The sequence below is a fragment of the Natrix helvetica genome (assembly GCF_964273705.1).
Source record: "Natrix helvetica genome assembly, chromosome: 5".
Lineage (NCBI taxonomy): Eukaryota > Metazoa > Chordata > Lepidosauria > Squamata > Natricidae > Natrix > Natrix helvetica.
Window position 1 is genome coordinate 96,597,645 of NC_138551.1, and position 22,885 is coordinate 96,620,529.

General features: G+C 39.6%; 1 protein-coding gene across 1 annotated transcript in view; it reads left to right on the forward strand.

Moving 5' to 3' along the window:
* The window catches only part of HELLS (helicase, lymphoid specific), a 50,352-nt gene that overhangs the window by 5,619 nt on the left and 21,848 nt on the right, over positions 1-22,885 (forward strand). Inside the window, exons 4-15 of the mRNA XM_081954022.1 lie at positions 1,853-1,906; positions 2,500-2,536; positions 2,618-2,679; positions 2,820-2,864; positions 4,152-4,376; positions 6,106-6,288; positions 7,136-7,279; positions 8,595-8,791; positions 12,173-12,269; positions 13,221-13,382; positions 16,908-17,053; positions 17,701-17,839. Coding sequence (XP_081810148.1) covers positions 1,853-1,906; positions 2,500-2,536; positions 2,618-2,679; positions 2,820-2,864; positions 4,152-4,376; positions 6,106-6,288; positions 7,136-7,279; positions 8,595-8,791; positions 12,173-12,269; positions 13,221-13,382; positions 16,908-17,053; positions 17,701-17,839 — 1,491 coding nt within the window. The remainder of the gene's footprint in view (positions 1-1,852; positions 1,907-2,499; positions 2,537-2,617; positions 2,680-2,819; positions 2,865-4,151; positions 4,377-6,105; positions 6,289-7,135; positions 7,280-8,594; positions 8,792-12,172; positions 12,270-13,220; positions 13,383-16,907; positions 17,054-17,700; positions 17,840-22,885) is intronic.

A 22,885-nucleotide genomic window follows, 5' to 3' on the forward strand; every position in this document is an offset into this window, starting at 1 on the left:
ACCAGAAGGCAGGACAAGAAACAATGGCTGGAAACTAGTCAAGGAGAAAAGCAACCTGGAATTGAGAAACTTCTTAACAGTGAGGACCATTAACCAGTGGAACAGCTTGCCTTCAGATGTTGTGGGTGCTTCATCACTGGAGGTTTTTAAGAAGAGACTGGACAATCACTTGTCTGAAATGATATTATAGGATCTCCTGCTTGAGCAGGGGGCTGGACTAGAAGACCTCAAAGGTCCCTTCCAGCTCTATTCTGATTCATGCTAGAAAACAACCTCTTAATTAAATTGAATGCTTTATTCCAAGTGCTACCTAAACCTCTAAAGCAGTGATGGCGAACGTTTTTTTGCTCAGGTGCCAAAAGGGCGGGCGCATGTGTGATAGCACATGCATGCGTGCCCACACCCATAATGCAATGTCCTCCCCCCCCCCCCCCCGCATGTGCACACAACTCCCCTGCGAATGCCTCACTGAAGCCTCTGGACTTCCAGTAGGTCTGTTGGGCCGTTTTCTGCTGTCCCCAGGCTAGCCTCCTGAAGCCTGAGGAGGGCAAAAAACAGTCCAAAGAGCCTACCGGAAGTTCGTTTCTGAACTTCCGTTAGGCCAGTGGTTCTCAAATAGTGGGGCACGCCCCCCCAGGGGGGGCGCAAGGCTCCGTAAAGGGGGGCGCGAAGGCTCCCTTTCCATCTGGGTGCGGCGGCGAAGGCGGCGGACTGGAGTTTCCCGCCAAGGTTGCCTGTCCGACCAGCCCCCGCTGGCTCCTGGCTGAGGGAGGAGCTGCCGCTCCGCCTTCTCCGAGCGGGATCCACGCCCTGCAACTGGCCGCGAGGGGAAGCGGAAGCAAAAGCTTTTGCTATCAAGCCTTTTGAAAATCTCCAGGAAGCACAAAAAATGGGTGAAAATGGCAGGTTTTGGCCAAAAAACGGGCTATTTTTGCCCATTTGTTGCCAGTAGAATGCTTCTGGAGGTGGGGGAGGTGAAAAATGGGGTGCACAGATGCCCCAGGAGGCACAAAAAATGGGCCCCTTTTCACCCCCCCCACCTTCAGAAGATGATAGAGAAAGAGAGAGCTAGTGAGAGGGAGGGAGGGAGAAGTGAGACAGAAAGAGATAGACAGAGAGAGAGAGAGACAGAAGGAGAAAGAGGGACAAAAAGAGAGAGAGAGGAGAGAGAGACCGAGAAAGACAGAGAGAGACAGAAAGAGAGAGTGAGACACAGAGAGACAGAAAGAGACAGAGAGGAGACAAAGAGAGAGAGACAGAAAGAGACAGAGAGTGAGAGAGAGACAGAGAAAGACAGAGAGAGAAAGAGAGAGGGAGACAGAAAGACATAGAAATAGAAGGAGAGACAGAAAGAGAAAGGCAGAGAGAGAGAGAGGGAGAGAGACGTTAATAAGGATACAGTGTTATGCAGAGGTGTACTTATAACAATTTTATAGACAAATGATACTATTTACAGTCGCGCGGGGGGCGCGAAATGTTTTCTTCTTCCTAGGGAGGGCATGACAGAAAATAATTGAGAAGCACTGCGTTAGGCCCATTGGCCTCGTTTTTCGGAGGCTTTCAACAGGCTTCGGAGGCTTTCTTGAAGCCTGGGGAGGGTAAAAAACGGCCTCCCCCTGCCCTCCCGAAGGCCGAAAATCAACTGACTAGCGCACGCATAAACATTGGAGCTGACATAGGGCAACGTCTCACATGCCCTGAGATATGGCTATGCGTGCCACAGGTTCGCCATAATGCCTCTAAGGTATTTTCTATTAAAATGAAAATACTTAAATACCAAAGTAGAGATACATCAAAGTTCATTTGTCTGTGCATAAAGAAACAACTGATTTGTAAAAATCTTGGATTTTAGGAGCAACAAAAGAAAGAAAAACTTGAAAGAAAAGGAACAGTGAACACTGCAAAGGTAAAATCAACGGTAAATGTTAGATAACTGAATAAATACTCTGTTCAAATTGTTATTGATGCTGATTTGTTCAGATTACATATCCTTTGATAGGTAATTGAAAGACATGCATTGTGATATATAGAGATACTCAAATCAAATCTGTGATATTGAAATATTTGTAATGTGAATATTCCTCCACAGTGGCAGTTTCTTCTGCCTAACAGGTTGCTGCCCCATGGAGATTTCTGAGATGCGTGGATTGTACTCTTAGAAAAAGAGCAGAGAATGGGTCTCCAACCTTGGCAACTTTAAGACTTGTGGACTTCAACTCCCAGTGTTCCTCAGCCAGCTGGTCTAAGATCCCTGGTCTAAGGAACTATCTGTGGAGTAGACTTGACACACACAAAAATCATAAATATTCAACTTTATTACAAGTAGAGATACAGTATATTATATTGTTTCTATTTTGCAACCTAGCTTAGAGAAATAACATAAAAAATTTGGTCAGGAGTCTTAAAATCAATTGTGCAAGATGAAACTAATTACAACTGTTAATATGTATACAAATATTAACATTAAAATTATTTTGTTCTCAATATTTTGGTTTATAGAATGAAAAATTAAGTGGTCAGAAAAATCAGAAAATCGGTAAGTTTGGTCAAGCATTGAAAATATTTTGTTATGTATCTAGAAACTAAATGCTGAAATCAATACTGTATTTTCTTATAGTTAAAAGAAAGAGAGATCGAGAAGACAGAACATACAATATTTCTGATGTCATTTCAAAAGAGGTAAATTGCTTAATACAAATCCATAAAACGCTACTTTTGAATGATTCAATGATAAATTTTATTTATTTATTAAATTTACATAGCCGCCCACTTCACAGTTGTGAGTTGTTCAATAATTTTATTTCTTCCTTTCTCCACAGGAAATTTTATTAGCAGCCAAAAAAAGCAAAGTGGAAAATGATCAGGTATAGTTCAAGTTTTGAATATTGCTGTTATAATATGCTATCCTTATATTCATTTTTAAAACTTTCATTTAAGAATTTTAAATATTTACTTTAGAAGCACTATGAATTCAAAACAATTGCAAGAGAATACCAACTAAGCATGTTTCTTTTCTTTGCTAATCATCTTAAAAACAAGTGGAAAGCAATGGTAAATATATTCCCCATATTGCTACCAAAAAAATGACATGTACCGTGTGTGTGCGTGTTTAGAGCAGTCTGGATGTCTCTATGTAGTTACCAGCAGTCAGGCTTGACTCAATTACTACTTATTTGTAATTATAAAACCTTAGTATAAAAAGAGAATGGCAGAAGCATATATTAAACTGATTGTGATCCTGAAAGTAATTAAAGATATTTTCTTATATACATAGATGCAAATGCCATGAGTGGCGTAGTGTCCTAGGGGTGGAGCTCTCACTCTCACAATCAGGAGGCTGTGAGTTCAATCCTAGGTAACAGCAGGTATTTCTCTCTCTGGGCACAATGAGTAAATATCAGCTGCGAACTCTACATTGGCAACAGGAAGGGCATCCGGCCAGTAAACACTCAGTTCCATTCAGTTGCCCCGACTCCACCCCAGTGCAAGGGATTACAGGGTCATTAAAAGACCAAAATAATTTTTAAAAGGCAAATGCCATCTTAAAGCTTAATATTTTAGAGTAGGGTTGGGGGAGTGCCATTCTCTAATATAACAAAACATGACTTCATTGTAGTGTTGGGTTTGTGTAAGAGGCAGAGTGCCTAAAGCTTCTGCATTACTGTCATGTAAGAAAATGATAATTTGTCTACTCTGAGGAAGCTTTTAGGAGCATGGTAGAAAGGCTAAGGTGCAAAGGTGCCTTTTGTTAATTCTGAGAGCTGTGAATATCAATGGAAAACTCTTTGAGTTTGGCCACTGTACCGTACTGTATTTTGTAGAGAACAGAAGATAATTTGTTTCAGAAAGGAAATATATATATTTGATTTGCTGCATTTTCTCATAATAATAACCACATAACAATGAAATGCACAATCTTTCCAATTGTGCCAAGCTATATGAATGCTGATATAAATTATAATCACAGGAAATTCATGTTATAATTTGCAACACAACTTGAATTTAGACCAGTTTTTATTAACAGTTTATTTTACAAGTATGGTAATATTGACTTCATCTGGCTTAACGATCAACCCTGAAATAGCTTACATAACTGGATAAAAACTTGGCGGAGACTAAAAATAATATTACCTATGTGTTTTCTTCTATAGATTGAAAGCAATCCACCCAAACTGTGTGCAGAAGAAATCCAGAATAATGGGGATTCAAACAGCATCATTAAGGATAGATTGGCACAAGTGATGCGACATAGTGCCAAGCATTTTGTTGACCCAAAACGAAAGTTTAATGGGCAGCCAGTACCTTTTCAGCAACCAAAACTTTTCACTGGAGGAGTAATGAGGTGGTATCAAGTTGAAGGCATGGAATGGCTTAGGGTATGAATTTATACTTTCTTATGTAATCATATTTGGCTAGGTCATTAGCAGTTAATCATGAAAATGATTTCAAATATAAGTATTCCACTGTCTAAAAAGATTCAACTTTCTTGGAATAACTAAGTCAACTAATGCAATCTTATTCTTCCAGTATTTACTTGCCATATTTGCACCTGAAGTTCAATGAACTCAAGTGGATGGCTACCAGAGAAAATAGGTTTTCATGTGATGGAGATTGAAAAAGACTTTCTTGGCTCCACATTTTGGTTTTTTCAGTGTGAAGATCTTTTTATTTTGTTGTAGGCATTTGAAGAATTATTTTAGTTGTTTTTGAATGTTAGCAATTTTATTAATTAAATGAGAGCCATGTAATGGTTAATGCACCAGAGTAGAAACCGGGAGACGGATTTCTACTTCTACTTTAGGCAGGACCTCTTGGGTGACCATTCACTCTCCCTATCTCAGCCTTAGGAAGAACACAGTGCAAACTACTTTTGAAGTCTTACCAACAAACTATAGGGAATGTCTAGGCCAGGGGTCAGCAATTTTAAACACTTAGAGCCACAAAGGTCCTAACCGGAAGCCCCCTGTTCAATTCTGGAGCCGACTGGAAATCCGGTTCCCCCACTATAGAGTCTCCTCCTAGAACGATATCCTATTTCCTCTACTGTCCTAACCAAAAGAACTATGAATGTGGAGCCAACCTGCAATAGGGAGTCGCAGCAGAGGGATGAAAGAGCCATGTGTGGCTCCAGAGCCACGGGTTGCCGACCCCTGGTCCAGGCAGTCACCAGGAGTCAACACTAATTCAAAGGCACGTGTGTGCAAACACACACAAACACAAACAACCTTCAATCATAATCTACTTTATTAACTTTTATGTAGTTGCCAGAATTATTGCTGTTTTTGATTTTATCTTTCTGATACAAATAAATGGTTGACAAAGCTTAACTGTTGCTTAATGTAGTTGTAGAGAACATTAGCATTCCAGGATTATTGCTTAAAAATAAGTCATAACAGAATAAGATTGGAAGGGATCTTGGAGATCTTCTAGTCAGCCCCCTGAAATGGTATAGGAGACCCTATATCATTTCAGACAAATGGCTGCCCAATCTCTTCTTAAATACGGCTTTAAGGATCCCTTCTGGAAAATGGTGGCAAGGAAAGTTGTTTCTAGACACTCATGTGTCTTAGTAGTACAACGTACTACAGTGGTAGCCATTATTTTCAAGCTGTTTGGAGCCACAACAGCCTTAGGTAATTCAAGTTGAAATTTCAATTTCAGATCTATTGTTATTTAGCTTTAATTAAAACCAACTCAACTAATGGTTGCACTCTTTAAGGAAGGGGGGCATGCAGCTTGAGATTAATGCAGCAAAGATGGTTAGTGTTCATTAAAAGATAGTAAAATATATGTTGTACATAAATGTAATGTGACAAAATAACTATCCTCTGGTTTGCCTGTAAACTTGAAATCTCATGCAATTAGCCTTTGCTATTTTTAACAATCAAATCTTCCTGTTTATTGGGTTTTATGTTCATTTAATTACAAAGCAGATTAAATTATCATTTGGGTTCATTTTGCATCAAGGTGTTCATGTTTCAATTTATATCCATTAGTGGAACTGAAGTACATGTCCTCCCACTCCGAAGCAAGGGATTACAAGATCGTAAAAAGAAAAAGTGTAATTGAAATATATACAGTATCTGTTTTTCTTTTTCTACACAGATGCTCTGGGAAAACGGCATCAATGGTATTTTGGCTGATGAAATGGGCTTAGGGAAGACTATCCAGTGTATTGCAACAATTGCCTTGATGGTGGAAAGAGGAGTTGCTGGACCATTTCTGATATGTGCACCACTATCCACACTTCCTAACTGGATTGCTGAATTCAAAAGATTTACACCAGAGGTGAGAGATATTTTTAGTTTTAAATGCTAAACTTGTTCTAGAAACTATTATTATGGTTGGTCACACAGTCTGTCTCTTTTCTGTTCTTTGTTTGGTCTTTCTTGTAAGCCTGTTTGGTTTCTCCAGAACTCAGAAATCTTTCATGACATACTAGCTTCAGTACATTTTCTTTCCTGTCTGTGCATCCCTTCCACGCCCACCCATTTTCTTTCTAAATGGAGCCTGTCAGCATCACCGTGTGGATGAAGGACATGTTTCAGTCATTATTTTTCTGGTCTTCCTTCATTGAATTTGGACTTCAACTTTACTTTCATGATGTATCTAACCTTCTTGACTTCAGTGTGCTTGATGTTATCAGCTTGAAGGATGCCCAGGCATTTGCAGTTATTTTCTTCATCCAAACTCTTGATGTTATTTCCATAGGGCATCTTGAGTCCTTCAGTTTCAATTATTTTCCGCTCTTTGAAGGTAAAAGTGGCATATTTGCCCATTTCAAACTCCATTGCAATATTTTGGCACATGCCAAGGACTGACTGTCTTAAGAGGGGTGGTCCTAATCTAGTCACTTTAGGGAGGATCTTCATATTGTCGAAACCTAGCCACTTTAGCTATCTTATTCAGTCTCTTAATAAGACAAAAGTCCATAGCTTGGGAATCCCTGTTAATCCTTCCAAGGCCTTTAAGGATGAAAAGATTGCAGAGAAAACAATAGCATCCCAACTAGAGTTTTTGAATAAAAGTACTATGAAATCAATCAAAATAAACAAGATGTTTTATAAATGTTTTTATAAACTTTGATTACTATTTAAATATGAATTATTCAAAAAAGATTGCAAAATTACTTTAGATTCCTATAATGCTGTACCATGGAACCCAGCAAGAACGTCGTGGACTCATTCATAAAATACGAAGGAAAGAAAGTTCAATGAATATCCATCCTATTGTTATTACGTCTTTTGAAATTGCAATGAGAGATAGACATTCTCTTCAGGTAATGTAAGAAAATGCTGTTCAATTAGCACTCTCAGCAACTACAGAATTGTAGTTGGTATTTTATGCAAGATTAGTTTTAATTAATCTATTCTAAGAACTAATAGTGAATCGTAAATAACTCAACACTCCAAAATTGGAAATACAGCTGTTCTGCTTATCTAACCAAACCTGGTGCAAGATTGACCAGGATGTGGCCCTGATGTTGGCTTCACATTTCATTTATATCATCCCATTCTCGTTCTTTCTCCCCACTCATATTTGTGAGCTATTAATTTTGTCTTTAGAAATGTTTTTAAAGTGACTTTTCATATTAAATTTGGAGTTTGAGACACATTGAGACTTTCCTAGAAAGTCTCCTGTTTCTTTGAGTAGTAGATGTGCAGTCATTTATTTTTAGATAATGGTCTCTTTCTCTTAGAGAATCAATTAATACAGAATCAAATGCATCACATCACTGTCAGAACCAGTATTAAAAATGAGTTTTTGGTGCTCTCTGAGTTTGGATGTTTTCTTGCAGATGTTTCATTACCCAGACTAGGTAACATCATAAGTTAGGAGTAAGGTTTGCTCTCAGTTTATATTCTGGTGGTTTGCCCTGGGGTGGTCTTATAAGTTCTTCGGTTAGGCTGTTTACTTTTGGCTTGTTTGGCAGTTCCTTGATTGGAGTTTCGCTTGTTTGATTGTGGGTCTGATGTTAATCTTGGAGTTACTCTATGCTCATCTGGGTGCTTTGAATAGATTAGATCCAATCAGCATCCAGATGAGCATAGATTAACTCCCAAGATTGTCAGAGCAAACAATAACCAAATCAGGTGGCATGCGGAGCCATACTTGGTGGCACACCAGCCATTAACTCCAGTGCGCATGTGCACGCTGGCCAGCTGATTTTTCGCCTTTCCAGAGGTCCAAAAATGGGGAAGGATGAAAAACATCCCCAACCGGAAGTTCAGAAATGATTCGCTGCCGGGGAGTCTTTTTTTGCCCTCCCCAGGCTTCAGAGAGGACCAAAGATTATTTCAATCCTGAGCTACAAATAATATCTTTTATCAGTATAAAAATATGTGAGCCATTTAAGCATTAATATACTTACTGTGATTGATGCAGCCAGTCTAATTATGAATAATATAATACGCAAAATCATTAGTTTGCATAGAAAAAAAATCAGATTTAATAATATAACAGGAAAAATCATACTTGATATTCTAATATAATATACTTAATCTTTCTTTAAACTGAATATACATTTCAAAGAAATAGAATCTTTATTGAGGAATTTTGCTTTTTGGAATAATAGAAGACTTGTATTCCTCTAGAATTTCTACTGGAAATATTTGATTGTGGATGAAGGACATAGGATTAAGAATATGAACTGTCGTCTTATTCGGGAATTAAAACGATTTAGTACAGATAATAAACTACTGTTAACTGGAACCCCACTACAAAACAATTTATCTGAGCTTTGGTCCCTCCTTAATTTTCTTCTTCCAGATGTGTTTGATGACTTGAAAAGGTAAGTAGTCGGAATTGATTTATAAGTATTAATTGAACATCTGAAAATGAATATATAACCTCCTTCAGGAGAGATGTAACTTTTCATGATTTTTCCAAAGGGTTTTTGTATTCCTTTTCAGTAGACAGGAAATGAGTGAAGAATAGTCCAACCATCCCTGGTGGCAAATCATCACAAAAAAACAGTCCAGTTGCTTGCTTCTTAGGAATGAGCGATGGGGACTGTGAGAACAGAAAAGTGGTGTTATGGCCAGGCCCTTTCTAAAGAAGGCAAGCATTCCTTGAGCACTCCAAGGCTAAGAATACTCATGATGAGCAATCAAACTGGTGTTCAGAAATCCTCCCAGATATGATAGTGAGCAGATCCATGGGAACAGTATTTGGAACATTACCGTATTTTTAGAGTATAAGACGCACCAAGATTTTGAAGAGGAAAACAAGAAAAAATAGTTTTTTCCCTCCCTGGCCCCCAGGAACACTCTGCAGGCCTCCCAAATCCTATCTGCGTGCCGTTTTTCGCAAAAACAGGCCCATTTTTCACAAAAATGGGACGCGTGGGGAGGGGTTTCAGGAGGCCAAAAATGGTTGTAGTCAATGTACAAGATGACCAACATTTCCACCTTTTTTTGGGGGGTGAGGGGAGTGCCTTATACTCCGAAAGGTACAATATATTTCTGATATGGAGAGAGACTTATCTTGAGTAGTTACATTATCTGGTGGTTTGTGCTGAAAATGTAATGTTTATTTACATGAACTACCAGGCAGGGATAAGTACAAACAAACAAAAAATCCAATCTATTCTGTTTTGTTTCTAGTGATGATTTTTAGAATGATAGCATAAGAACTCTTCATTTCTACAGGAACGGAAGACTAGGTCACCCATGAAGGGATGAAAGAAAGCAACTGAGATCCAAAACAAAGTTTCTTCAGTAAAATGCCCTAAAAACAGTGATCCTTGGCTACCAGCTAATCAAACCAGAAGTCCCAAATAAAGATTTACAAAGGATTATATGCAAAAAGGCAGATTATCTGTCATGAATTACTATCTGTGTCAATAGGAAAAATTCCTAACTTTATATCAACAATTAAGTAATTGTCTAAATCCATGTGGTTAGTCTCAATTGCCACCTTTTAATCATATATTACAATGCCAGAGAGTTCCTGGGGTCACCATAGCTTCTTTGATTTATACAAAGTTACATTTTTACAACTACACAGGATTTAAATAGAAAAATCAGTTCTTAAGTAAGAAAAAAAAACCATCTAAAATGATGTTTTTTCAACTTTCAAAAACAATCGTAACTAGAATTGATTGTGCCAGATTGAGTTATTTTTAAATCCAGGGTTGTTGTTTTTTTTACTGTACATGCTTTCAAAAGGAAGAAATAAGAGGCATAAAACTCCTCTTAACAGTTCCAAGAATGAGTTGTCAGATGTTTTCCAGGAAGAGTGTGGAAGGTATCCAACTCTTTCTCTTCCACACCCTATCTTTATTTGTTACATCTGTTTAATGGAGCTGATGGAGGCAGCATTGAACAACACCTGAAAGACCAGAGATTTACTCTCTGATAGTCCATCTGTCTTCAGAACAGTGGCTTACCCTATTTTCAGGCTGGTAAACTGCTAAACAGAAATACATCCAGGCTGGTAAACTGCTAAACAGAAATACATTCCTGGTTGTGGACTTATTTCCATACACAAAAGTCATAGATATAGAGGGGAAAGAAGCCATAGAAGCCTTTGTTTAGGATAGCGGTCGGCAGCCCGCCACTCTGCAGCCGCATGTGGCTCTTTCATCCCTCTGCTGCGGCTCCCTGTCACTGGTTGGCTCCACAATTGATAAGGTTTTCAGTTAGGACAGGTAGAGGAAAAAGGACGCCATGGTAGGAGGAGACTCTATGGTGGGGGAACCTGATTTCTGGTCAGAGGTGGGCTGCACTTACCTTAACAACCGGTTTGTTGGTTGTGAGCGCCATCGCCTTTTTCCAAGTGAATCAATCCTGACATGTGATTCTTGGCTTGACTTACCTAGTCGTAAGAAATATTTGACCCAAGAACTGCAACATAGTTGTCAAAACTAACTTAGCCTCTACACCTGCGCATTTAGGAGGCAGCTGATCATGAACAGTTAATATAAGTATAAAAATGCAGTATCTTCAGTAGCAAAGCAGAACATTGGCATCAGTTCTAAGAATTGATTGCCCTCCTTGAAGTTGCGTTGTTTCCACTGTTATAAAATGTAGCCTGACATATACTAGGACAGTGATGGTGAACCTTTTCAGCACTGAGTGCCAAAAAAGGTTGCATGGAAACGTCACATGCACGTGCTTATCAGGGCCACGCTCCGGAAAAGCCGAACTTCTGGATTCTAGTGTGCATGTGCACCTGATGATCAGCTGGCTGATGTGCATGTGCTGGCCGGTTTGCAGCACTGCCGCGTCCGTGAAGGGATCGTGCTCCGGAAAAGCTGAACTTTTTGTGGCGCACATGTACAACCAACAATCAGCGTGCATGTGCACATTGGTTTTTTCTACTGCCGTGCACATAATGGACAGCTGGTCATCACATCCACATGCGTGCCAGAAACTCAGAAGACAAACAGGCAAGGCTGCGTGTGCCAGGTGACATGCCACTTTGCATGTCACTTTGAGCACACGTGACATAGGTTCACCATCACAGTACTAGGACAACTAATCAGGGACATCTCCCAGAATTTTCTCTGCACCATTTCAGGCACAATGGCAATAATATCGCAAGAAAAGTTCTTTGCCTCTTTGTAATATGTTTTTTGAGCTTTCGCTTCTTAGTCAGCCTAGCCCAGCCCTCCTTTCTTTTTATGTTACTTTTCTATGAAATTACAAGGCTTATTTTCTGTAACACCTTAGGATGTTAGGGGTTTGGCTTGTTTGTTTTGCTTATAAAAGCAAGATTTCTCAAGTTCCTTGTATTTTCAAACATTACTTTGTGATCAAGCATTCTTGCCAACAAATTCATTAACAGTACATCAATTTGGACTTGCTGAAATTGGCCTCGGAGTTGTGAGCTATTCCCATCTGCCAACTAAATCCCGCAGTGGCTAGAATTTTGTTGCACTGTTTGGGATTATACTTCTAGATTTTATAGCTGAAGATGCATGTGAAAATAAATATAAAATTCAAATGCATCAGGAATGGTGGTGGTAGAGATATGATAAGTAGAGTTTCATTTGTAGTCATTGGAAAAAGTTTCATACTCTGTTTCTTGTCCCCTTTCTTGAAAGGCAAAATAATATGAATAAGAAAAACGGATAATCAGTACACATTGCAAAACTTTTTTTTCCCAGCACCGAACTAAATTGTAGCTCCTCACTTCTACATTCATTTTTCTTGATTTTGTTTTCTAGTTTTGAATCCTGGTTTGATATTACCAGTATTTCTGAAATTGCCGAAGATATTGTTGCTAAGGAAAGAGAACAGAATATTTTGCACATGTTGCACCAGGTCTGTTTTCATTGCTTAAAATATATGTTTTCTTCTTCTTCCAGATTGCCACTTTTCTTTAAATATTATTGTACCATATTATTGATAACTATATGTACACACATGAATATACTTGCAAATACCATTGTTAACATATATTTGCGGGCACACTTACTTTCCTACTTTGAATTCCTCACAGTGAAGATATATTTGCTGAGAAATTGAGGTTTTTTTTTTTTCCTCATGACTTTGTTCTTATACTCAGTACATGAACATTCAGGATTTAGTCTTTACCTAGGGCAATGGAAGCTTTCTATAGTGTAAGAATAGTTGAGGTATGAGAGGGTAGATGGATTGGTAAGTATAGATCCGCGATGGCAAACCTGTGGCATGCAGAGCCCTTTCTGCAGGCACGTGAGCTGTTGTCCCAGCTCAGCTCCACCACATGTGCGGTTCTTGGCGACCAGCTGATTTTCGGGTCTCTGCATGCGGGAGATGTTTACGTGCGGCGGGATGTGCATCCCCCCCACTGCCCATTTTTTGTGCAGGGAGGCCTACTAGGCCCAAAACGGCGGGGCGGCACACTGTTGCACGCATGCTTTTGGCACGCAACGACAAAAAAGGTTAGCCAACACTGGTATAGATAATGGAGTCATTTCTTTCACTAGTCACAAAGATTGTGATTGCTTCTGTTTTGTGTTAGTTACAGTAGGAAGTGGTTATTATATGGAAATATTTACCTTTGATGAAAGTGAACTGTTTATCTTGTCTTCTGTTTTTACAAAAAAAAAAAAAAATCAAGCATAGGAGGTTTTGCCAAGGCTGAATTTTCTATCAAAAATGCCGCTGAGAGAAATTACGTACAAAAAACCTCACATCATGCAATCTTGGAATGACAATGCTTACTTTTGAAATAAGCAAGCTTATAATCCTAAATGGATAGAAATGTATTTTGATTTTTTTTTACTCTAGATTTTGACTCCTTTCCTATTGAGAAGACTGAAATCAGACGTAGCTGTAGAAGTTCCTCCCAAGCGTGAAGTTGTGGTCTATGCACCTCTTGTTAAAAAACAAGAAATTTTCTACAGTGCCATTGTAAACAAGACCATTCAAAAGCTTTTGGGAAACAACCAGGTATTTGTTTCAGTATTTTGCCTTAGGAATGGCCCTAAGCAACTATATTTTGGGCATTGTCTTCTATTTGGGTAAAGATAGAATCACCATCATCTTCTTCTTCAAACTGCAGTTTGCTCAAAAGTAAGCTGGTAATGATGCAAAGTACAGAGGTTATCTGATTCCATTAGTGAAAGATCTAGTTATCTAAATACTCTTCTATTTAAAGTGCTGTTGACTTTTAAAGCTGTAAATGGCTCAGATCATGATTAAGAACTGGTTCTCCTGTTATGAACCTATCTAGCTTTTAAATTTTGCAGGAATGCTCTTTTCGGCTCTGCCACCTTCTGGCATTCGGGGGGGGGGGGGGGGCTCCTGCATCGCATTATCCTGAGATTTGCATTTAACTTGGCTTCAAAGGTAAAGGTTCCCCCGTACATGTGTGCTAGTCGTTTCTGGCTCTTGGGGCGGTGCTCATCTGTTTCAAAGCCAAAGAGCCAGCGCTGTCCAAAGAGGTCTCCATGGTCATGGCATGACTAAACGCCGAAAGCGCACAGACCACTGTTACCTTCCCACCAAAGTAGTCCCTATTTTTCTACTTGCATATTTTACTTGCTTTCGAACTGCTAGGTTGGCAGAAGCTGGGACAAGTAACGGGATCACACTCCATTATGCAGCTCTAGGAATTCGAACTGCCGACCTGATCAACAAGCTCAGTATCTTAGCCACTGAGTCGCTGTGTCCTCTTTAGCTTAAGAAATTAGCTTCTAGTCCAGTGATGGCGAACCTATGGCACGCGTGCCACAAGTGGCACGTGGAGCCATTTGGCAGGGCACGCGAGGCGCTGCCCTGTCAGCTGGCCAGTGCGCATGGGCGCGCTGGCCAGCTGAGTTCACCTTTTTAAAAGCTATTTTTCGCCTTCCTCAGGCTCCAGAGGCTTTATAGGAGCCTGGGGAGGGCGAAAAGAGCCTCCCCCCTCCCCCCCCGGAGGCTTCAGGGACCGTCCGGAGGCTTCCCTGAAGCCTTCGGAATGCTTAAAACCACCCTCCGAGCAAACCGGAAGTGACTTCCAGGTTGCTCGGAGGGTCGTTTTAAGCGTTCCGAAGGCTTCAGGGAAGCCTTCGGACGGTCCCTGAAGCCTCCGGAGGGCCTCCGGGGGGGGCGGGGAAGGCTCTTTTTTGCCCTCCCCAGACTCCTATAAAGCCTCTGGAGCCTGGGGAGGGCGAAAAAAGCATGTAAAAATGGGGGGGGTCGCGTGTTGTGCACGCATGCGCACTGGGGGGGTCGCGAGTTGCATTATGGGTGCGACATGCCCGCACATGACCCCCCTGTGCTCCCCCCACCTGTGGCACGCGAGCCAAAAAAGGTTCACCATCGCTGTTCTAGTCCTTCCCATATTGCCAGAGTTCACCAAACAGACATGCAGATGGCACAACACTTTAGAAAAGATTCAAAGGCTTAGACAGGCTTAAACGGGACAAAACAGGTTGAAATTTAACGGAGAATGATGTAACATCAGCATCTGAGGATCAAAACATGAAAAGCATGTGCAGAAGATGGAGGAAAACTTTTTTTATGGAAGGGATGCAACACTTACCCAGTTTCAGGAAGGAAAACCGGAAGATGGAGGAAAACTCAATAATACATATAAAAAAGAGCTGCTTCTCTTCTCAAATCTCTCTGAAGTTATTCTTGGTTCTCTGATCATTTTTCCTCATAAGGAAATGTCCAATTAATCTTTCTTAGTCTATCATTTCATCTCAAATACACGTCAATTAACAAATAGCTTCAATCTTTTCCAGTCATTATTCCACAATTATAATAGGGTGATGAAGCCAAGTACCAATTTTTCCATCAATATAATTGCCCGCTAATAAACAATTTGGATCACCATAGATTTGTGCAACTTTAATTTGAACCACTAAAGTTAATCTGCCCAATATAAAATTCCAGATTAAAAGGTGACTTTCCAGATTTCCTCTGAACACATCTAGGGCAAGAAAGCCATCACTTCTCTCAGTAATTTATGAGAGTATCTAATGAGTCTTAGTGGTAGAACTTTATTCTTAACATTCAGAATTTGTTTTCCTGTAATTCAGAATAATTATTTTGGGATCTCTGGAATGATGGATAACAGGTCTTGATTATCAATCACAATTCTGCACACATGTTTAAGCCTAGTTTTTGGAGAAGAGGTTGATACATCCTGTGAACATTCAATCTGAAGATATTACAGTCTTAGTTGAGGGAAGAATATTTTGTCAGGCTGAGAAAGCTTCAGAGACTGGTCTCTGGCATTCTTTTGTTATGAGTGGAATAGCTTTTTTTGTTGTACTTTTTGCAAATTCATATTCCCCTGTCAGAACATATACGTTTTAGTATTTATTGTTTTGGTTTCAGTCTTAATGCCCAAGTCTTTGAAGCCACTGCTGATATGGCCATTGTATTTATTGTTATTGAGCTGTGATGGTGAACCTATGGCACACATGCCTGAAGTGGCACACAGAGCCATGTCACCTGGCATGTGTGGTGTTGCTCATTCCTCCTCAGGGTTTCTAGCGCACATGCGCACGCGCTGATCAGCTGGCCTTTGTGCATGTGGCAGTGCTGGAAACCGGAAGAGCTGGTCCATTTTCCAGCGTAAGCATGCACGCCAGCCAACTGATCAGTGTGAATCGGTGACCGGAAGTACATTTTCCAACACGCACATGCCCCTTGGGCAACTCCTCTTCCTGGTTGCAGCCCAGACGAGTGCACACACGTGAAGTGCTCCCTTTTCAGCACTCATTGCCACCTGCATGCGCCCCCTTATCAGCACTCAGTGCCAAAAAGGTCCATCGTTACTGTTATAGAAGAATCAATCTCTTGGGAATAAGTGTTCTTCCCCTAACTGGTCCCCCTGCCCCTTAAGAAACTCTCTCTACTTCAAAAATATAGGTAACCTGGCAGTCTCTTTGCAAAACTCAGGCATCTTCGGGGCAGTAAATATTTATCTTGGATAAATATTTGGAAATATTGGAAAAACAGGATCTCCAGACTTGGATTTCTATCTCTGTATAGGTTGTCTCCACTGTTTTGTTATAATTACAAGCTGTAGAAGTTTTGTTTCTAATGGAAACAAAAGTCATCCTTTACCATATATGTTTCTCTTCCAGAGTCTTACAGTCTTATTTTCATTGATGAGCACTGGACATTCCAATAGTGTTGATTATTCTATGGTAGACCATGTTTTAGTCATTTCCAACTCTTCCTCTTCACAGTTTTTAGTTTTTCCCTTTTTCATGAATGTGAGTCCCAGAAACATTAAACAAGAACTAGTATTTGAGTGGTCACTTATTTAAGGTGTGGGAACAGCGGTTGGTTGGGCCCATTGTTTTTCACTGCTCTGTCACTCAGCTGAATTGTGAGGAATAAACAAGCAGAGATGGCATCCACTGAGGAGTACAAAGGAAAATGTACCAGTCCATGTGAATGACCCGTAGGTATAAATGCACTGATCATTGCTCAAGGAACACACTTCTATAAATGAGTTTTTCCATTTAATAGGAAGAAGTTGTGGAGCTGACTTCTACAGGCCGGCCAAAGCGACGCAGTCGGAAAATAGTTAATTATCGTGAGCTCAGAGAAAATGAATTTCCTGATGCGCTGGAAGAACTGATCAATAAAACACAAGAAGAAGCTGAAAAAGAGAGGTATTTAATCTACAGTTTGTTTGGATTATTTGCAAAATGTTTTATCAGCCAAATAACATGGAGAAATAAATTCATAATAAACCTAAATGTAATTCTTAATTGTATTAATGTTCTACTTAGCTATAGATCAGGGGTGTCAAACTCAATTTCATTGAGAGCCGCATCAGGGTTGTGTTTGACCTCAGGGGGGGCATGGTCAACATGACAACATGACTTGTGTTGGGAGGTACCTGTGGTAGCCTGAGCACTCTGTCAGCCAAAACCGGCTCCTGAGCTCTGTTTTCGGCTGGGATGGCCTCCGGCAACTTTCTGCCTGCAAAAATGCAAGTCAGGGCTCCAAGCTCCATTTTCAACTTGAATGGCCTCCTGCAACCCTCTGCCAGTAAAACACAGCTCACGAGGGCTGCATGCAATCCTCATTTTCTCTGACAGAGGCACTGCGGGCCAGTCCTTCGCTGTTTACATGAGCCAGATATAAGCACCTTGCAGGCTGGATCTGGCCCCCGGGCCTTGAGTTTGACACCTGCTGTAGATTAATCAGCACAAGCAGAATAAGTGGATGAAATAGCTCTTGAAGGGAAGTACTGTACTGACATCTTTAATAGATTTTACTTGTAGCTTTACTTCAACTTGCTTTCATTTGCAAGGCCAGTGATTGCAGTAGATATGCCTTTGGATTCAGAAATCAACCTTAAGTTGCAGAACATTATGATGCTGCTGAGGAAGTGTTGCAACCATCCATATCTTATTGAATATCCGCTGGACTCTGTCACACAGCAATTTAAGGTAAACCGTTACTATTTCTTCAAGTAGACATAAAGCTGTGGGTCTAGTTTAGACCTATTTTGACAGTGTTGGTTGAAAAATAGCATACAGCTTTAGTCAATTGTTAAGCTGTTGGCTGGCGAAAAGAAGTAGGGTTTAAATATTCTGTATATACCGGCTAAGTGATGGGATATGGGCAACATTATGTTGGTTTGCAAGGTAGTCTTTAGGCTAAAGATCCTGGCTTGCTTATACAGGTAGTCCTTGACTTAAACAGTTCCTTTAGTGATCGTTCAAAGTTACAACAGCAATGAACATATTTGACTTATTACTGTTTTTCACACTTAGAACTGTTGCAGCATCCCCTGGGTCACATGATCAAGATTCAGGTGCTTGGCAACTGACTCACATTTATGATGGTTGCATGTGTCGCCTTTCGCAACTCAAGCCATAAACGAGATATTGCACATTGGTACTGGAAAAGGAGAAGATAGTTTGAATTCTGGGGAGGCTGTCCAGCACAAAAAACAATTTGCATCCTTCTAAGGGTGATTTTTTAAAAAACCCAGAAACTCCATCACCGCCACCCTGTTGCAACCTGCTTCTTGAGCCCGCTTTCAAAAGTTTCCTTTTGAAGGGATGGTCAGGAAAATGTTGCAGAGTTGCTGCAGTTCTTTATGGGCTCCCTCTTCTTTTACTCTACTGGGTTCTGAGGAGTTGCTGCAATTTGCTGAGTTTCCTATCAAGCTTCTGACTAACAAACCCAAGCAAATCCAAACTCAGATTGAAATCTTCCTCAGAGGACTTCTTTATTGGGTACATCATATTGGCACTTTCAAATGTAAAACTAACTCTAAATCTTACTTGCAGTTTCAGTATAATTAAAATAAGAAATAACTCCTTCCCCAATTGTCACAGGTCAAGTTGGCCAGTTAGGTTAATCAGCAGGTTCTCCAGGCATTCCTGCCCGATGTTATCCGTCACCTGTGGAGATGACCTTGATTCTCATGAGAAAGCTTTGTGTTGTGTCTAGCAAAGCATTCCATCCTCCTTCTGCTTTCCCCACACTGTGGAATAGGAAAATGGCCCCTGCCATGTTCGTTTTGAAGTTGGCACTTCCATTATTCCCTGACCACAAGAGAAAACAAGAGATTGTTCGGGATTTTAAAGCAAAGTATAGTAAAACCTGCTGGTAGTTTCAAGGTCCAGTCATGTTTTAGCCTGCAGTAATATATGAATGGTTTAGTGATCGGTCTGTTGTGCAAGTATGAGCAGGTGTGTGTGTGTGTTGCTTCATTAAGCTGTGATTTTGTAAATAATGGGCAAGAAATTTGTTTGAGCAATTCTTTTACTTCACTATTTCCACGTTTCTCTGTTTGGAATTGTCTTCAGCTGGAATCTGACTTAATTCTATCAGTAAGCCCTCTCCAGCCCCGAGTGCAAAGATTAATGTCAGAGAAACAGGCACAAGCTTCCCGTTAAAAGAGCGGTAATGGTGGGAGGTGGGGCCGAAGTCGTGACGATACAAAATGTGCTTTCAATGCTCTGAGATCGCAGTTGACACTTTTGCCACTGGGTGGTCCAAATGGACCTAAACTGTCCCGCAGAGACGGTGAACAGGAAGAATATGTCTTGCTGATCTCAGGGACATCACTAAGTCTCTGATCGATCCAAGAGAAAGTCGTCAAGCCGGTGACAAAAAATCCAGCCATTTGGCTGACAAAGTCGGGGCAGGTCCAAAACGGGAGAATATGGAAAGATAAAGTGTTTCTAGCTGGTGAGGAAATTTTATAGTTTTAAGAGTGACTGCCTATAAAAAACTTTAACAAAATTTAAATTGGAGAAGAAATAAGCGGCGGAATTAAATTTGGAAGGGTTTTTGACAGGGGGTTATCTTTATTTTCAATGCGATCTTCACGGACAGAATTTATGTAAGACCTTTAAAATGAACGGACTAAGCTTTCTTCTATTTTCTTTTTTTCATTACTCTCTGTAACCTCATCTGTCATTACTGTGGATGTTTTTCTAACATTTAAGAATTGGACTTTCTCTTCAACTTGAAATACAAAAAAGACATTTTCTTTTTAAAAAGGAAAAAAATTGCGGCATTGTGGCTAACACTGCGGAAGTTAGGCTTTGTGTAATGAAAACAAAACACCTTTACTTTTTTTCACGGATTATCTTGGCTGGTACCTCAAGGTCTTATTGCTTGTTTACAGAGAGTGATAAGAAACAGGTGTTCCTTTGAGATATTTCTAACCAGAGAGAGGTGATTAAAACCTACTAAATTAGAATAACAGTGTTTACATAGTTGAAAACAATGGCGCTATCACAGCAGGAGAAAGAGGCTTTAAGTCTGCAAAAGATATTTTCAGAAATACAGAAACTATCAAATACACGCGAGAGGATTGAGAAGAAGTTGGATGATTTAGTCCATTTAACAGCAAAATATGATGGGGAAGTTGAAGATGTTCATCAAATGGAGAAAGTGGCAGTTAAAATTCAAAAAAACGAAGAGGAAAATGAATATAAAGGAACTAAAACTGCTGATATTTATGGTAATGGGTTCGTCTGAAAATGGAAAGAGTGGAATATTGAAAGAGGAATTAAATGGAGGGGAAACTTACTCCAGATGGCAAGATACAGAAGAAGAAAAAATAAAAGAATTTATGGACCCAAAGAGAGAAATTTTTTCAGCAATAGTTTTGATAACAATACTGATAATTATAGATAAGCTGATTGAGGAAACAGAAGAATGGCATCGAAATTACAAGGGAGACTGTATAAACTATGGGTAGTCAACCTTTTTATACCTCCCGTCCACTTTTGTATCTCTGTTAGTAGTAAAATTTTCTAACCGCCCATTGGTTCCACAGTAATGGTGATTTATAAAGTAGGGAAGTAACTACTTTATAAAATTTATAAAGCAGAGTTACAGCAAGCCCCTACCGCCCACCATGAAAGCTGGAACGTGCACTAGTGGGCGGTAGGGACCAGGTTGACTACCACTGGTATAAACAAAGAGCTGCTAAGAGGAGTCCATACAAAGTTGATTAAAGAGAAGATGAGAGGATTGATACCACAAACAGCAGAAGATATGAGATTGTCTTGTTACTGGAAAGATACAGGTTGATAGATGGAAGAATATAACTTAAAACTAGCTAAACTTAGTGAAATTTAGTGATAATAGATATAGTTAAACAAATAATTGATAACGATAATGTATACTATGTGTAGTGTCATGATAAGAAATAATGGGATATGAATATTGAATGGTACCCATGAAAGGAAGATTAGAAACCCTCTTGGATTTTATATATAAAGATTAATAAATAAATAAACAAAAGAACTAAGTTAGATATAGTTAAGTTTTGAATATTAGGGGGGAAATATGATAGACGATATCGTTAAATAAAGGAGAGATAATGATAACAAGGTATATATAGGCATGGGTACAACATAAGGAAATTGAATGTAAATTGCAAATAATGATTTGGAAAGAAGGATTAGAAAATTTTGTTATTGAATATACAATACAATACAATAGTAGAGTTGGAAGGGACCTTGGAGGTCTTCTAGTCCAACCCCCTGCCTAGGCAGGAAACCCTATACCGTTTCAGACAAATAGCTATCCAACATCTTCTTAAAGACTTCCAGTGTTGGGGCATTCACAACTTCTGGAGGCAAGCTGTTCCACTGATTAATTGTTCTCACTGTCAGGAAATTTCTCCTCAGTTCTAAGTTGCTTCTCTCCTTGATTAGTTTCCACCCATTGCTTCTTGTTCTACCCTCAGGTGCTTTGGAGAATAGTTTGACTCCCTCTTCTTTGTGGCAACCTCTGAGATATTGGAATAATGCTATCATGTCTCCCCTAGTCCTTCTTTCTCTTAAGCTAAACATACCCAGTTCCTGCAACCGTTCTTCATATGTTTTAGTCTCCAGTCCCCTAATCATCTTTGTTGCTCTTCTCTGCACTCTTTCTAGAGTCTCCACATCTTTTTTACATCGTGGCGACCAGAACTGAATGCAGTATTCCAAGTGTGGCCTTACCAAGGCATTATAAAGTGGTATTAACACTTCACGTGATCTTGATTCTATCCCTCTGTTGATGCAGCCTAGAACTGTGTTGGCTTTTTTGGCAGCTGCTGCACACTGCTGGCTCATATTTAAATGGTTGTCCACTAGGACTCCAAGATCCCTTTCACAGTTACTACTACTGAGTAAGGTATCACCTATACTGTACCTGTGCATTCCGTTTTTGTTGCCTAAATGTAGAACCTTTATTATGGATGTTTAGCTAGAATAAGATGTAAAGATTTAGTGTTATTGGATGATTTTAGAAATAGTAAATGAAATGCTAGTATGTGGTTATGTATTAAATTTTGGTATATTTTATGATTGACATTTAAACAATTATAGTCAAATTAAAGGAGTACGATGATGGTAACGTATAAATATCTGAGTTAAAACACTTGAGTTAATATGAATTATGCTTGATGACTGGAAGAGATGCACGAAAGCCTTTTGTAACCAACTGATATGCAAAAAAGGAAGATTTTATGTGTTGTGTTTGTTTTGAAAATAAAAAAATAAATATATAATTTAAAAAAAGAGCAGTAATGGTGTGTACAGATAGTCCTCAACCTATGACCACAATTGAGTCCAAAATTGATGTTGCTAAGTGAGAAATTTCTTAAATGAGTTTTGTCCCATTTTACGACTTTTTTTTGCCACATTTGTTAAGTGAATCACTGCAGTTGTTAAATTAGTAACACGATAGTTAAGTGAATTTAGTTTCCCCAATGACTTTGCTTGTCAGAAGGTTACAAAAAATGATCACATAACCCTGAAACACTGCAACCATCATAAATATGAATCAGTTGCCAAGCATCTGAATGTAAATCATGTGATGCTGCTGCAGTCACAAGTGTGAAAAATGATCATAAGTCCTTTTTTCGGTTCTTTGCACTAAGCGAACTGTTGTAAGTCAAGGACTATCTATACTTTATCACTTTTTTTTTGTCATCAGGTTTTTGACACTATTATTGCCATGTCCTAAAAGTGGTA